Here is a 16,427-nt window from a genome sequence, read left to right as displayed (position 1 = left end):
TTCCCTGGTGGCTCAGTGGTAAAGAATTCACTTGCCAATCCAGGAGACTTGGGTTCAATCCCTGGAATATCCCACATGCTACGAAACAACTAAGCCCATGCACCACAATCATTGAGCCTGTACTCTGGAGCCTAGGAGCTGCAACTGCTGAAGCCTGTGTGCCCTAGAACCCATGTTCTGCTATCCAAGAAAAGCCACCGCAATGAGAAGCCCATGCACCACAGCTAGAGAGGAGGCCCCGATCGCCGCAACCAGAGAAAAGCCCATGTAGCGATGAAGACCCAGCACAGCCAACAGGTAAACAAGTCAAATCATTGAAAAAGCAACCCCGCTAGATAAACTATTGCATCTAGATTTAGATCTAGATTGCATCTAAATCTAGATCGGTGTTTACAGTAATGTTTGTCTGCCAATAATTGGATCTGCCAGGCTGAAGAAATGGCACTTCAGTCCTATTTCGAGGTCCAGAAACCAGAACCTTTCCAGTTGTTGCTGCTGCTGCTGCTAAGTCGCTTCAATCGTGTCCGACTCTGTGTGACTCCATAGATGGCAGCCCACCAGGCTCCCCCGTCCCTGGGATTCTCCAGGCAAGAACACTGGAGTGGGTTGCCATTTCCTTCTCCAATGCATGGAAGTGAAAAGTGAAAGTGAAGTCGCTCAGTCGTGTCTGACTCTTCGCGACCCCATGGACTGCAGCCTACCGGGCTCCTCCGTCCATGGGATTTTCCAGGCAAGGGTACTGGAGTGGGGTGCCATTTAGGGGACCACCAACCAACACCATGTTTACATGGCTCCTTTACCAAAGCATGTGATACAATACAAACCAGTTGTAGTTTGTCTAGTTTCCATGGGAGTATAGCTTGGGTTTACCTGGGAGGACAGCTTGGGGGGTTTTGTTTGTTTGTTATTGGTGTATAGTTTATTTACAGTGTTGTGTTAGTTTCAGGTGTACAAGGCGTGGGACAGTTTTGATCAAATTTGCTTCTCTTCGTTTTCAAGATGAATGTAGTCAATAATTGATTTGGCCTTGATTAAATACTGATTTAAGTCTGCAATGAGCCTTTGCTTGTCAAGTTCAGAGTTGGGAAGACCTTACAGTCTATACTTGAATACTTTTATAACCAGAAGCTTCTTGAAGCCACTTATTATCAAATTGCAAAATTTAAGTCATGTTTTGGACACAACTTCTCTCTGAATCTCAAATAACATAGCAAATGCTTACTCATGTAAGACTCAAAATGGCCAGGCACCCAATGGACTATACAGTCCATGGAATTCTCCAGGCCAGAATACTGGAGTGGGTAGCCTTTCCCTTCTCCAGGGGATACTTCCAACCCATGGATAGAACCCAGGTCTCCCACATTGCAGGTGAATTCTTTACCAGCTGAGCCACAAGGTAAGCCCAAGAATACTGGAATGGGTAGCCTATCCCTTCTCCAGGGATCTTCCTGAACCAAGAATCAAACCGGGGTCTCCTGCATTGCAGGCAGATTCTTTACCAACTGAGCTATCAGGGAAGCCTCTCAAAACTGGTACAAGCATACATGTTTGAGTAACTGTTTGTAGCATGAATTTAAAAAATGAATTGACTTTAATCATTTTATTAAATAATTTTAACTACCTCCTTGACTTAATTTTAACCTACTTGTTATCCTAATTAAAAAAATTATCTATTTTGTAAAGTTAAAAACATATGAAAAATAGAATACTGTATTGAATACCTAAGTACTCGTTACCTAACTTTAGCAGGAAGCCACGTTCTGCTGCCTTGATTCATTTATCCCCTCACATGTTCTGTTTCGTTTGTTTGCTAGACTATTTCAAAGCAAACCTCTGGCATCTGTCAATACTCTTCATTTCATTCTCAGGAAGTCATGATGTGGTCAAATAAAAATCGGTCAATGTATCTCTGCTCTCATATTTCGATAAACTGTGCAAAACCAAATATAAATGGTAAAAAGAAAAATGGTAAAAAAAAGAGTAAATATCTAATAAGCCTTTAAAAGTTGAATTTTTACTTCAATTCAGGTAATACGAAAGCAAAGCTACATGTATGTATATAGCAAGCATACTGTAATTCAAAAAAAGACAAAAGGAAAAACATATTAGATGTTTAACGTTTTTTGCTTTCAATACTAAGAATATGCCTTATTATTTTTTGAGGATAAAGACAGCCTGCTTTTTCATGTTTAGAAATATAGTTTATATTTTATGATAAACTGCTAGTGAATTGAATAGAACATGGGCTGTGTGAGCCCAGAGAATGAAGATCACCTGGTGAACATCAATTGTGCAGAGACAGTCCTCTTCACATGCCACAAAGAAGCCAGATTGATGAATTTCGAGAATATGAAACCTCTTCAAAACTTACCCCAAATTTTCACTAGTCATCACTGAGCTAAACTTGAACATGAGACTAGTGAAAAAAATTAAAACTTTATAAAGTCCCCAGCTGACACCCTTAGGTGCCAGGTTTCATTCAGCCTCAAGAAACTGCCACTACTGAGTCATAAGCTGTGGAAAATAGAGGCTGTGATAAATGACCATGGCTCTGCTGCCGGGTCTCCCTGACCTGCAGGATTTGGCTGGAGTCATAAAATACCGAGCGACAGATTAAGCAGTTTACCAACACCGTAAAAATCTCAGGAATAAATTAACTTTAATAAAAAATCCTATATTGTAACCAGGCAACCGCAGCCCTGAAATCACACACATTTCCTTACAAGCCTGTGTCCACAGGCAAGAACTTGCACTCCCCCCCAAATGCCAGCATGATTATGTTCATACACTTTTACAATTTACATGTCCTAAGAAAAATACTCAGCTCTGGCTGATGGTGCGGGAGAATTTATTTTCACTAGAAAGGGAATGACCCATAACTCATGAATGGCAGCGCTTAAAGTGAGTTATGGAGGGTACTCTCCTGTGTGAGGAAGTGGAGTGGATTATCCTTCTGCCCAATTGTATGTTTGATTATTAGCACACCAGTTTCTTAATTATGTGCTGCTTTGCCTTTTTCTTTTTGTAAAATAAATGTGGATAAAGGAAGTGTCAGCTAGAAGCATGGAGTGCCTCACTGGAGCTCTGAGAGGTGGCCAGAGAGAATAAAAATAGAAACCTTCTTAAATGATTAAAAGCCAGGAGTCTTAAATGTAATTTAGACACAGTATTCAAATTGATTAGCTCCCTAGTTAATTTACAGCCCCCAGTGCTGATACTCTGCAAAAACATAAAAGAATCACTCCTTTCCTCAATTAAAAATGTGCTTTCTTTGAAGTTACACCAGAAATCAAGGTATGCCCACATGACAAAGAATTGGTTTTTCTCATATGCAGATTTTATTGTATTATTAGGATAATGTTGCCATTTATTTTCTAGTAAATATAACGAGTTATTACTTATATTGATAAGGAAATGCAATGTAAAAATGATGTTTGATGATTACAAATATAATTATTGTTTGTTACTTTGTTGTTGGTTACAGAATAAAACCATAGATCTCTTTGTACCTTACAACATTACAATCTACAATGAATTTAGATTTCCATTGAGATTAGTAGTCTTGTTATAGAGCAAAAACATTTTATTTGAAAATTCAACTAGTTCTGTCCTTCTTTGGGTTAAGGGGAAAGGGAATTTCCTTTTTCCGTTTCTAAGATCTCCTTGCAGAAGAAACTGTCTACCTTAAAAATCAAGGACTTCCCTGAAAACGGCAGACAGAAGACAGCACATTATCCTCAAGCTAGTGAACAGGATGGATTTTTCTTCCTAAACGTCCCTTCTGCTCTCTAGTTTGAATTATCAATAAAACGACTTGGCTTATCTCTGAAAATAACCTTGTTGACAATCCAAATACGGACTTAAACGCGCTACCTCCACATTTAAGATTTAAGAAGCCCCCGTAAATGTCAGGAGGTGTCAGTATGTTTGCTGCGATACTTGGTTATTATTAGTGTTTAACTGCCTTTCCCCACCAGCACCAAGCCACCAGCACCGCCATCAATTTTAATGTGATCGTGTGCTTGTCTCTTTTCATATCCAGTGAATTCTGCAAGATCATAATATTCTATATGAACCCTAGCTGAACCTTAGTGTGATATGAAGAAAGAACAAGATTTCTAGCAATGATAGTTGTTCATCATTTTATAGTTTTTTGAAAAAACTGGACACTGAGCAGCATAGTTCCCTGAATAATATTACCCTAAACTAAATCCACTCATTCAATGAATCTTTATTGAGCCCTACAGGATACAGGGCATGCCCCAAAGTGCTAATGAGTACATTTATGGGATAGTAAAGAATACTGACTCTTAAGGAAACCTTTTTTTTCCCCCTGGAAAATCTGTCAGAGCTCATACATCATTTATAAAACCTTAAAATGTCTCTGCAACCTTGGCATCTCCACATGCCTTTTTATTTTCCAGAATACAAACAAAAGCATGGTCGGTTCCTTTATGTGGTCTACACTGTACATATAAGAAATGTGCTTATTATCTTTCACTATGTATGTGCTTGATGGAATATTTATTCTACAAGCTTCTATAAATAAAGAGAATTTGTATAATTATTCTTGATCTATCTGCAGCTTTTTATTCCCTGTTTTAACTGCAAATAGTAACTGGCACTCCATACTGCATTTATCTGAGGAATTAAAAATATTTGGTAATTTTTAACTACCTAAGTTTCTCTTTAGAAGCAAAGAATAAGACGGACACTTTCATTTTAATATTTGGAATTCTACACCAGAGGCTTGTAATAAATTAATAAGTCATTAACAGTGTTCCCAGTGAACTAAATTTCCACCATTATACATCAAATTGCCTATTCGACAATGCAGTTTGTTCTTTTTCTTTTTAATTTCTAAAGAAACAAGGCCTTTTTGTTACTTAGACATGAGCTTGAATACTTCTGCAAAACACAATTCTGAATCAAGCTATTTTCTGGGCTTGAAATGATTATAGAGTTAAAGGTTAGGAAGCTGATTCTTACATGTAATTTGCTTGTTATGTTGTACTTCGTGTCATGGTTTGCTCATCAGTGACACACAAATATGCATCTTCCCATTCCTGGAGACAATGGGCTTGGAAAAATACACACCCACAGAAAGACACAAGGAGAGTGCCGTAATACTTGCACTAATAGCGCTGCAGGCAAGGAGACCGTCCTAATACAGGTCTGTCCTGATAGGAGGGTTCTTTTCAGATACACTGGCCTTGCTGATGTTTCTTTTAAGAAAAGAGTGTGGGGTGCGTGCCTCAGTATTTCTTTTCTTAGAAGAAAAGAAGCGTCTTCAGGGAATGTTGGTAAGATCAACACCATCCGCCCCCTTTCTTTCTAGGCAACTGGCTGGGAAACTTTGCCTTGGAGCGCCATCTAGAGGAAAATTCAGCGCACGTGCGCCGTGCTCTCACCTCTGTAGCTAGCTGAATGAATGCAGGGGTTAATATAACTTTCCTTTCATATTAATAGAGAATTTTAGTTCTAATTCAACACGTGGAAGTGGAATATAAGATAACTAGAATGGAAATAAAATCACTGATAAGAGCAAAACAGTGAAAGACCCTAATAGTATTCGGGAGTATCTGAAGCCTGAAGCCTTAGTGGCTGCTCAAGGAAATAAATAGGTTATCATTTTGCCTACTTTGGTTACCAAAGTCGTATTCAGAAGTTAGAATTGATGAGTGAATTATGCTCACTTTCTTTTTTGCCCCTGATCAAGTAATCTCTGTTATCTCAATATTTACTTTCTTAGTGAAAAAGTTCTGATTAACCAGTCTGACTATGGTCAAGTTGGAGAGAATACTTGTGTTACGGACAAAGCTGACATTTTCAACCAACTGTAACCCTTAGTTCAGAAACATTTAATGAACAGAAAATAATATCTTTTCCAAATGTGGCTATTCTACTCGGTGTAAAAGAAAAAAAAATAACATTCACCAAGGTATTCTTTCCAAAGTCATGCATTTATTTTTCAACCTCTAGCTCCTTCTCCCCCTGGCCAAGAGAATTTTAAGAGTAAATTCTTCTCTTTTTGAGCTAGCGTTAATACAAAAACAAAACCCAGACTTTCTCAAACAGTGATATTCTTCAAGGTTGCTGAGCAAACTTGCAAAAACAACTCTACCTTTGAAATATTTAGGCAGAACGAGTATCTCCATGGTGGTAACATTCTGAGAGCTCTGCCTTCTTCAGTTTCTTGAAAAGGATCAAGATTGTCCATATTGTGGAAAAATTTACTAAAGAAAACTGGGTATGAATTCCCTCTTCTCCTAAATGCCCACTCGACCACACAGTTCTTACCAGTTTCCTCTATCCCAGCTCTTTTACTTCAGTTCAGTTCAGTCGCTCAGTCATGTCCGACTCTTCGTGATGCCATGGACTGCAGCATGCCTGGCTTCCCTGTCCATCACCAACTCCTGGAGTTTACTCAAACTCATGCCCATAGAGTTGGGGATGCCATCCAATCTTTTCATCCTCTGTCGTCCCCTTCTCCTCCTGCCTTCAATTTTTCCCAGCGTCAGGGTCTTTTCCAATAAGTCAGTTCTTCCCATCAGGTGGCCGAAGTATTGGAGTTTCAGCTTCAGCATCAGTCCTTCCAATGAATGTTCAGGACTGACTTCCTTTAGGATGGACTATTTTAAGGCTTATTGTAAAATCTGTTTCTGTTTATGACATCTTTAATCCCTCACTGAACAAGTTTCCTGCTTGGAGAAGGGAATGGCTACCCACTCCATGGACAGAGGAGCCTGTTGGACTACAATCCATGGGGTTGCGAAGAGTTGGACAAGACAAGTGACTAACACTTCACATAATTCAGTCCTTTGTTGAACAGGTTCCTGCTTACTTATTTTGGTGATTCACCATAAATCCATAGGTTTTCCAAAATAATAGGTTAATAATTTCTTTGTTGGATGTCCTCTGTGAGTCATATACATGAACTCTGGACACAAAAAATTATTACTTGTCTATGAGATCTGATTTGGAAAAGTAAAATGAGAGGTTTTTTTTTTTTTTTTTTCCATGAAACATTGGTTCTTAAACATTTAAGGGTCTTGTTCAACGCTTCTTCCTTCCTCATTTGACTGGCTGCCTGGTTTCATGGTGTATGTTACAGTGAGATGTCCAGTTTTTCCAGATTATTTTTCTTGGTCCTTAAGCAGTTGTGGACACCCTTCTCCCCTGCCACCCATCCGCAAAAAAAAAAACAAGTCCTTGAGTGTAAAAGTGAAGACATTTTGGTCCCATCTTCTTATGCTATATGTGTATTTCAGTTCAAATCAATCCAACACAAATTTGTTGAAAGCTTACCAAGTACAGGATTGAGTAGAGGGTGCTGGTGACATGCTCAACAGATAGATGTTGAGCAAATAAATGAAGGTTATTGCAAGAACAAAAAATGACTTCTTTAGCCTCAAGCTGCTTACTTTACAGGAGAATGAGAGATCTGTAACTTCAGATACACAGCAGAAAGAAAGATGTGTTGTACAAGACACGATTACTGATGATTATTGAAATTATTGATGATTATGGAAAAGGAAAGACTTCATGGGAAAAGCAGCATTAGATCAATGCATTTTAAAGAATGAGCAAAATTTTAGTAGGCAGAGAAGAGTGCAGAGCACTTCAGGAGGAAGGAGCAGAAATCTTCCTTTATGTGGACCAAAGGAAAATGTTTGTCATTGGGCGTTCCCTCTTTCGGGGGGTAAATTTTAATCTGGGTGCAAAGATGTAAGGCATTTAGATTTACGTTATGAGAATCTTAAACTCATCTTCTCTTTTTCTGTGTGGCAGGTATGCCTACATACACGCATATGGATACACCTATATGTACATATCACCTTGAGGCTAAAGAAACCAATATATTTAAGCCAGAAACCATTTTAATTGATAATTACTTAACAGTGTGAGTAGAAATAAGACCAAATGAGCCTTATTTCTTGCCAGAAAATGGAGATGAAGAGAGGATTCTGTTTTAGTCTTTGCCACAAACATTTGCTTTTAGATTAAATTCCAAGGCTTACCTCTGGCCAGCTGCCCCAGCTGCTTCTATAAAACAGACTGGCCACCTTCACTTTGTTACGGTGCCTGGAGCGGAGCTTTGAAGCCTGGTGTGCCCGAAACCCTGGGAACATACACTCCTACTCCTTCCTTCCCACGGCCTCCCTGGCCCTTCTCCAGATAAGCATCTCTCAGGATTCCATGTCCCTGTGGGTAATGTTCATACATCCCTTCTTTGGCTTTCCCCTATGGGGTCTTATCCAGCAGATCTCTTTGTTTAGTCAGTCATCCCCATATTCTCTGCAAAAAAAGGTGGCTTTGAAAACCCAAGCATTTCTTCTGTTTATAAAAAACCAGTTTCCCAAGATAAAACATTAAAAAGAGATTCGAGCAATCATTCAAAGACTATACCTGCTCCAAGTGATCAGTGATTTTACAGCCTTAAAGCTCAGAGGTCGTTGTGAAATATACACTCCCATCACCAGGGTAGGTAAGTTCCAAAGTAAAGTTAATCACAGGGCAGTTTGTCAGAGAAATGGGCATGTGAAGGGGAAGCCAGTAGGTCCTCACAAGTGGCAGATGACCTTCCATTGTCACCGAACACACTTACAGTCAACATCGCAAACATCAGCTGGCACACGTTGAAGGCGTGTCTCCAGTTGTGGTACAGGACCATTCGGTAATTCTTCCTTACTGTCAGGAGCCACCTACACAGCGTCTGAAACGGGAAGGGAAAGTTTACATCAGGCAATTGGCATGTGTCTGCAGTGGGCCATGGTCAAAATGATACCTTATGTCTGAGGAATCCTCAACATTGAGGTCCTTCCACAAGCATCTCACACGATTCCCACAGTAATCCCACCAGGTATGCAGGGAAAGCATGATCATCCCTGATGAATATTTGGGAAACCCAAGGCTCAAAGTGGCTACCACGTTGTTCTTGGGTGCACTTCTGGGAGCCCCATGACCGAACATCTTACCTCATAGTCAATCTTAAATTTCTGTACCATCCCCAGCTCCATGAACATCCGCAGAGCAGCCGTGATCATGGCGTCAACGTCGAGAGAAAAGTCATCAAAATGTATGTCGTCGATGGCGAGTTCTGACACCAGGGGGATGTTGGCTGCCTACAAAAGCACAAGATAAAAGTCAAGCCAAGTTCACCAGCTTTTCCAGGCCCTTCATCCTGCTCTCCTCTCCTGCTTATCAGACATGCCACATAAATCAGACCTGACCTGCACTTACACTCTGATACAGCTAAACTCTGAGCTAGAAATGTCTTTTGTTTCTGAACTGCTACTGCCCCAAGCAAATGAAGAGGAGGGGAGGGGAGAAGGGAGAGGGGAGCTAATCTGGAGGAAAAAAATATACACCCTGGATCTAGTCTGCTGAATTTAGAATACAAAGCTGTCTAGTTTACTGAAACTGCAGTCAGACAGTATATTCAGATGCATATTACAGAGCACTGAATGCAAGAAACATCTGGGCAGCCAGCAGCTGTGAATTTTAATTGCTGCTCTTCGGGGGAAGGACAGGGGCATACAGCACTCTGCCGCATTTCTTGCAGCCTTAAATGCTGTCGCTGTGCACTTGTTCTTTGTTACACACTCGTTCTGTATATTCAGAAAGGTGGAAGGGATTAGCCAACACATCTCTAGTGCAAAATGTGTTTCTTCATAGGATAGAGATGTTTGGAGGGTTAGTGAGGGCATATGTTTCATTAAAGGAGTAAATTTGCAATATAGTGTCATTCTATAAAAACATCACAACGTCATCGTTATAATACTGGTCGTACAGATTCAGTGTTTTCAAAACACTCATGTTAGGCAGCTGTCAATCTGTTGCCCTCCTCAAATTTAAAGGCAAGAAAAATTCTTTGGGAATATTTTTCTTTATTTTCTGGTTCCACTGGGTTTACCATATTCTTTGGGCCACGCTTGGTAAGGGAATCATTTCTATGTTTTCAGATTATCAGAGACCATTCTGTATGCACAGTCCTAGTCTAGTCACTGGGTGTAAATTATCCAAGGAGTAATTTATGCTCTGGGACCACTTACAGTGAGCAGTAAAATCCAGTTCTCCTCCCTGTAAGCATCCCAGAAACCACTGAATCAAGTCTTCCTTCCCAGCCCCATTCTCCTCCATAGAAACATACATCTCTAGGCTAAAATCCAAGCATTGATTATTCACCACAACGTGGAAGAACAATGAACAACTGCAGACAGACTCTCTGCCTGCTATTCTGCTGGTTAATTTTATTAAAAATTAATCAGCGTGGGGGCTTCCCTGGTGGCTCAGTGGTGGAGAGTCTGCCTGCCAGTGTGGGTTCGCTCCCTGGTCCTGGAGGATCCCACATGCCATGGGGCAACTGAACCCGTGCACCACAGCCACTGAGCCTGCGCTCGAGGCTCAGGAGGCGCTACTGAGGCCCCTGTGCCCTGCAGGGGGAGAGGGTAGCGTGATGAGAGGCACTAGGGCACTGTGGCAGAGGGTGGCCCCATCTCACTTCTGCTCGAGAAGGACCCATTCAGTGGCGAGGCCCTGGCACCGCCATAAATACATTTAAAAAAACTAATCAACTTGGGGCTTCCCTGGTGACTCAGTGGTGGAGAGTCTGCCTGCCAATGCAGGAGACACAGGTTGGATCCCTGATCCAGGAGGATCCCACATGCCCTAGAGCAACTAAGTCCCTGAGCCGCAGCTGTTGAACCTGCGCTCTAGAGGCTGGGAACCACAGCTACTGAAGCGTATACACCCTCGAGCCCCTGCTCTGCAACAAGATAAGCCACTGCAACGAGAAGCCCGCGCACGACTAGGGAAAGCCTGCGCACAGCAAGGAAGACCCAGTATAGCCAAAATCGAATACATAAATACAGTTTAAAAGTAGTAGCTCAAAAAAGTTAGTCGGCTTATCTTTCAGAGAATCACTTTACTATAGTAACATATTTGTAGAATCTAACTCCTTAGAATGAAAAAGGTAAGGTTTGTGAAATTGCAACACGGTGGTGACGGAAACGGTCTTTGTGTCGAGGTGTCCTTATTTGGAGTTCCTGGACTCATGCTAAACACTTTACTATCTTTTTTTTTCTTCTTTTTTTGCTTTAGAAATAATTTAAAATCAAAGTTATACATGAATATAGTTTTAAGAGTAAGTTAGATCTGCAAGGTTAGTGACATACACACATTAGCAGAACTCTTTGAGTGTCAAAACTTTCCCTTACTTAGAGGCAACCACTTTCAAATCATCTAGATATTTTTTTTTTTTTGCTAAGTAAGGTGCTTGTGATTTTATCTTTAAATGATTTTCTGTTTTAAGCGTTATCTATTAGCTTCCTCCCTGTTGAAGATGAAGCTGTCTTATTCTGTATCTATCAACTTTTGCTACCTCATATACCATCCCTTCTCACTCCTCAGTATAATAATATAGTAACTTTGTTTAGAGAAATATTCAGGATTTATAGTGTAATGACTCTGTAAAAGAAATTCACATCTAAGTCATGCAATTTACTATGGTTACTTTCCCTTGATAGGATTTTGTATTCTCACAGTTAAGAAATTGTCTTCTTTAAGGTGAGCTTAGTTTTCTCCACCCTGATCACTAATTCAACCTCTAAACTCTCCACTAATTATCTAAATCTCATCTGAAAATGTTCAGATGCTTTGAGTATTCCAACAGTTTTATGAAGAAATCTCTGTTGGAACTCTCTGAACTATAATTGGGACTTCCAGTCTTCTCTGCCTCGCATATAGCTTTCATCCTAGACGTTTCTTCACCATAATATTGGGGGTGTCTTCATCTCTCTTTTATTTCTATACCCCACATCTTTCTCTTTCCTGGCTCTCTTCTTATTTTAGTGAGACACATCTTACAATAGCTTCCCAAGAAGAGATGTATGTGCTAGGTAAATTTATGAGAGCTTGCATGTCTGGTAGGTTTTCGTATTATTGTCACATTTGATTGAAGATTTGTCTATATATCAGTTTCTAGGTTGGAAGTCATGCCAGTAGAATGTTGAGGGCATTCTCTTTTAGTTTTAGATCTACTTTGGAGAAGTCAGAAGCTATTATGAACCCATTACCTTTGGAAGTGATTCCTTCTCCCTCTCTGTTTTTGTGGGATCTTCTTTTTGCTTCCAGAGTTCTGAAATGTCATGAAAATGTGCCGAGGTGTGAGTTTATTTTCATTTATAACCCTAGGTACTTTGTGTGTCCTTTAATCTGGAAAAACATGAACTGCAATTCTAGAAAAAATGGAAAAATGCACTCTTTAATGATTTCTTCCCATCTATTATTTTTCTGGAATTCCCTTTATCTGAACTTTAGACTGTTTTTTCTTTTTTCCTTTTCCTCCTGTCCTGTATTTCATTTTATCTCTTTTTGATCTTTCTAGGAAATACAACCTCTCCTTAATATTTTAATACTACAGCTTTCATTTCTAAGCATTTTCTTTTTGTTTGTGTTTTTTTTTTATTATTTTTTAATAGCACCTTAATTTTGTTTCATGGATGCAATATCTTCTCTTACCACTCTGAGGATGTCAATAATTCTACTTGACATTTTCTTCTCCCTTCAGAGTTTATGTCACTCTCTTCATTTTGTTTTAGCCTCTCTCATTTTTATTGTGGTTAAAAAAAAAACATACATTGTTGTTGTTTAATCCCCAAGTCCTGTCTGATTCTTTGTGACTCTATGGACTGTAACCTGCCAGGCTCCTCTGTCCATGGAATTTCCCAGGCAGGAATACTGGAGTGGATTGGCATTCCTTTCTCCAGGAGATCTTCCTGACCCAGGGATAGAACCTGTGTCTCTTATGTCTCTTGCATTGGCAGGAAGATTCTTTACCACCAAGCCACTGGGGCTTCCCTTAAAACAATATGGCATAAGTTTATCCTCTCAAATTTTTAAAAGTGCACAGTATTATTTACTATATTTACATTATTGTACAACAGATGTCTAGAGCTTTTTCATCTTGCAAGACTGAAACTGTACTCAATGAACAACTTTCCATCCGCCACCACCCCCCACCCTGCCAGAAACAATCATTCTTTTTTCTGTCTCTACGAGTTTGACTTCTTTAGATACCTCAGATGTGGTATCATGCAGTACTTGTCCTTTTGCGATTGGCTTACTTCACTTAGCAAAATGTCTTCAGGGGTCGTCCACAATGTATCACAGAAAAGTATTTCCTTCTTTTTTAAAGCTGAATAATATTCCATTCTAGGTATTCAGCACAATGGCAAATACATTCTTAATCCACTCATGGTTGATAGTTTAGTCTCTCAATCAGCTTATCCTTCCTTAAATCATTTTAACATAGTCAAGGCTTTAGAGGTAATAGAGATTTTGCCCAGCTGTGTGGTGATCTTTGGTTTTCTGCCCCTGTTTAAAAGCAGAGCCCGGAAAGCTCCTTTTATCAGAGCTTCTGGGGGCTTCTCTGGACAGGGATCTGACTGACCCCTTTCCTTGGGAAAGCCATCAAATGTCTGTATCTTTGGGTCTTTTCTCTTTAGCTACTCAGGTTCCCCAGAGAAGAATCTTCTTATATACAGGAACAGAGATTGGAGAAGAAACTCAGCACTGGTCTATAACTTCATTCAATCCTCTTGTTTTCAGCCTGCATTCCTGCCCTCAAGCTCTGCACTTGTTTAACCCCATCCCAGAGACCTGCTGTTATCCCCTCTTCAGAGGATAAGCCTCTAGTCTTTATAGAGTGGAGGGTGGGATAAAGAATCTGGAGGTCAAACTGCTTCTTAGATTCTCTGTTTCTTGTTGATAGCCTTCCCTTCATCTCTATTTCCAAAGGTACTTACTTAGCCAATTCCTGAGCTGTTTGATGGGGAGGGGTCTGTGGTATAAACCTGTTTACCTTTCAGCTTTTCCCACTGATAGCTTATTTTGTCTTTCTTGGGTTTGCTGGATTACTTAATATTTATCCATCTGTTTTCTAGCTTTAAAAAGTTTATCATTGTTAAGTCCTTGCCCAATTTCTATATCTTTAAGAATACATGCCCTTTTGTTGTTATTTTAGTTGGGTTTCAACAAAAGAAAATGAGTGTATTTACTGTACCATCTTTATCTAGTAATCATTAAAATGATCTTTATTAAATAGTGCCTTAACTGGTCAGCTTGGAGAGCTCACAGGTAAGCCAGCCTTTGGACTAATCCCTTTGTATCTATGTGCAGAGCCTGGCTGCAATCATGTGGACCCCTCTCTCTTGTTCTGTGCCCTGGTACGTTCCCTTGTGTCATCCTGACCTCATTAGGCTGTAATGATCTCAGAGGCAGATGGCATGTTTCTTTCCCTTAGAGAAGCTCCAGAATGACTGTCTACTTCCATCACACATTTCAGGGCTTTGCATACAGAGAATGCATGTACTTAGAATGTTCTGTGTTTGTTATAATTTGTTCAAACTCAAATACAGCTGGAAAACCACTTCCCAAGAGGGTAGAAGCCCTGTCCCAGAACAAGCAGGTCTTTCTGGTCTAAGGAGAGGAGCTTGGTTCTGCACTGGCCAAGGGAGATGACCCTCTTACAGCCTGTCGCCAAGAAGCAGAAATGATGATGGAGACTGCACTGCTGCTTTCCAGGTGGCCCTTGTCTCGCGGGTTATTTATAGTGCCTTCCCTGATGCCATTATAAATCCTCTATCCTTCAAAAGCACTAAATTCCCGTAATTACCTTAAAAATTAAAGAATATAGGCATTTTTTCATTGTGAAATGTTAATGGAAAGGAAATAAGAACATTAGGTTGAAAAATGTAGGATGGCCTCTGGTTCACCAAGACCCATCCTTATTGACCTTGTCTTTTTCCCCTAATAGGTTGATTGATCCATGGTTAAATCATACCAGTGTAAAGATCATCCTGGGCCCCGTCGTAAACCCTTGCTGACACTCGTAGATGCAGAGAAAGTCCCAAGCCTATGACCATTTTCAGCTATTTTGAGAAGTATCGATAGTTTTCAACTACATTCTTGAGTTCAAGAGCAGTTTCTGGAGAAATATATGAAGAAGAGAGTCGTGTGTGTTCCCCTGGAGGCATACACGGAGATCCAGTCCACAAAAGATTTGAGAAGAGCATCCCCAAATTTCCTTGTTATAGAGCCACAAGCACCCTATCTCTCATAAGTAGAGAATGGGGCTGCATCTTCCAAACCTGTAATGAGTCTAGCCATAGGATATTAACAAAACAAATCAAAGTCAATTTCTCCAAGTGTCAGTCTTCAACTTTTAAATATTTATAAGGTACCATTTCCCTAAATCAAAGAGGAGTGCTACAATCCAAAATAGCTACTGAATTAATAGCCAGGAAATAACATTTGGATAAAAGAACCATTTACTTTATTGCAGCAATAAATGAAAACACAGAATTATGAGTCCTGGAGCTAATTTGAATAATGTTCAAGAAGTGGGGCTCTAGCTGTCTGGGAGTTCCTGATATCCTCTGACCATTCCTCTTCTTTGTTTGGGTCTTCATAGTTAAGTGGTTATCAAAGGGAGTCATAAAACTGCCTCCTCTAAAACTGAAAAGGTAGCTTTACAAAGAGGCTGTAAAATGTTAAAATACTAGCCTGGATCCCTTGACACATGAATATTACATTTTATGATGCTCAGAAAATGGGAAGAAACAACAAAGTGGATGGTGGTCCTGCCCTAGCAATTGGAAGGGGAACTGTGTTGCCAGTCCGAGCCACTCACCCACTTACCCCTCTTGACAAGAAGACCCTGGGATGAATGAAATAATGAAGACAGGACCTTGGACTGTGGTGATCCAGAAGGGACTGCAAAGTTCTTTGTTTTGCCAGCACTGTTATAGCACTTACTACATACATGACAGGCACTCTTCTAGCACTGGATGTATATTAATTCATTGGACTTTCACAAGGACCCTAGAGGTAGGGACTATTCCTAATCGCGTGTTACAGATGAGGCAACTGAAACAGATGATAGACAGTTTGTTCACATTTGCACAGTTGTGATTGGTAGAGATGGATTTGAACCTGAGGCATCTTTTCTAGAGCCTGGCTCCTAACTATTATACTGCCTCTAAAAATGGACCACTGCCAAGCCAAAGGGTTTCCTAAGCCTGCATTATGCAGCTAACTTAGGTGCACCATGAACAGTGCTTGGGATTCCTGCATGACTAGCCTCTTGATCCATTTTTTATGATGGTCAACCTGAATCCATTTGAAGGGACGATGCTTTGATCTGTACTTGGATGAATCCACTCGGGGAGGTCTCTAAACTCACAACTGCGCTTGAAATAAGCTCCAGGTGTTAGCTTTGTTTTGATTTAATGTGAACACAGAATCAGCTCAATACTCTCAAGACCATTCTGAAAAAACTAACTTGTCCTCTTCAGGAGCAGAGGCAGACTTCAGGCAAAGGACCTTAGCTCGCACTGACCAGCAGAGCACTGATGGGACTCTGA

At 40.3% G+C, this 16,427-nt stretch overlaps 1 protein-coding gene across 1 annotated transcript in view; it reads right to left on the bottom strand.

The window, feature by feature from the left end:
* The window catches only part of PDE11A (phosphodiesterase 11A), a 423,445-nt gene that overhangs the window by 85,129 nt on the left and 321,889 nt on the right, over nucleotides 1-16,427 (bottom strand). Inside the window, exons 11-12 of the mRNA NM_001205422.1 lie at nucleotides 8,979-9,125; nucleotides 8,609-8,716 (exon numbers count right to left, since the gene is read on the bottom strand). Of these exons, the coding sequence (NP_001192351.1) occupies nucleotides 8,609-8,716; nucleotides 8,979-9,125 (255 nt within the window). The remainder of the gene's footprint in view (nucleotides 1-8,608; nucleotides 8,717-8,978; nucleotides 9,126-16,427) is intronic.

The sequence above is a fragment of the Bos taurus genome, chromosome 2, assembly GCF_002263795.3.
Source record: "Bos taurus isolate L1 Dominette 01449 registration number 42190680 breed Hereford chromosome 2, ARS-UCD2.0, whole genome shotgun sequence".
Taxonomy (NCBI): domain Eukaryota; kingdom Metazoa; phylum Chordata; class Mammalia; order Artiodactyla; family Bovidae; genus Bos; species Bos taurus.
This window is presented reverse-complemented; position numbering and strand designations above follow the sequence as displayed.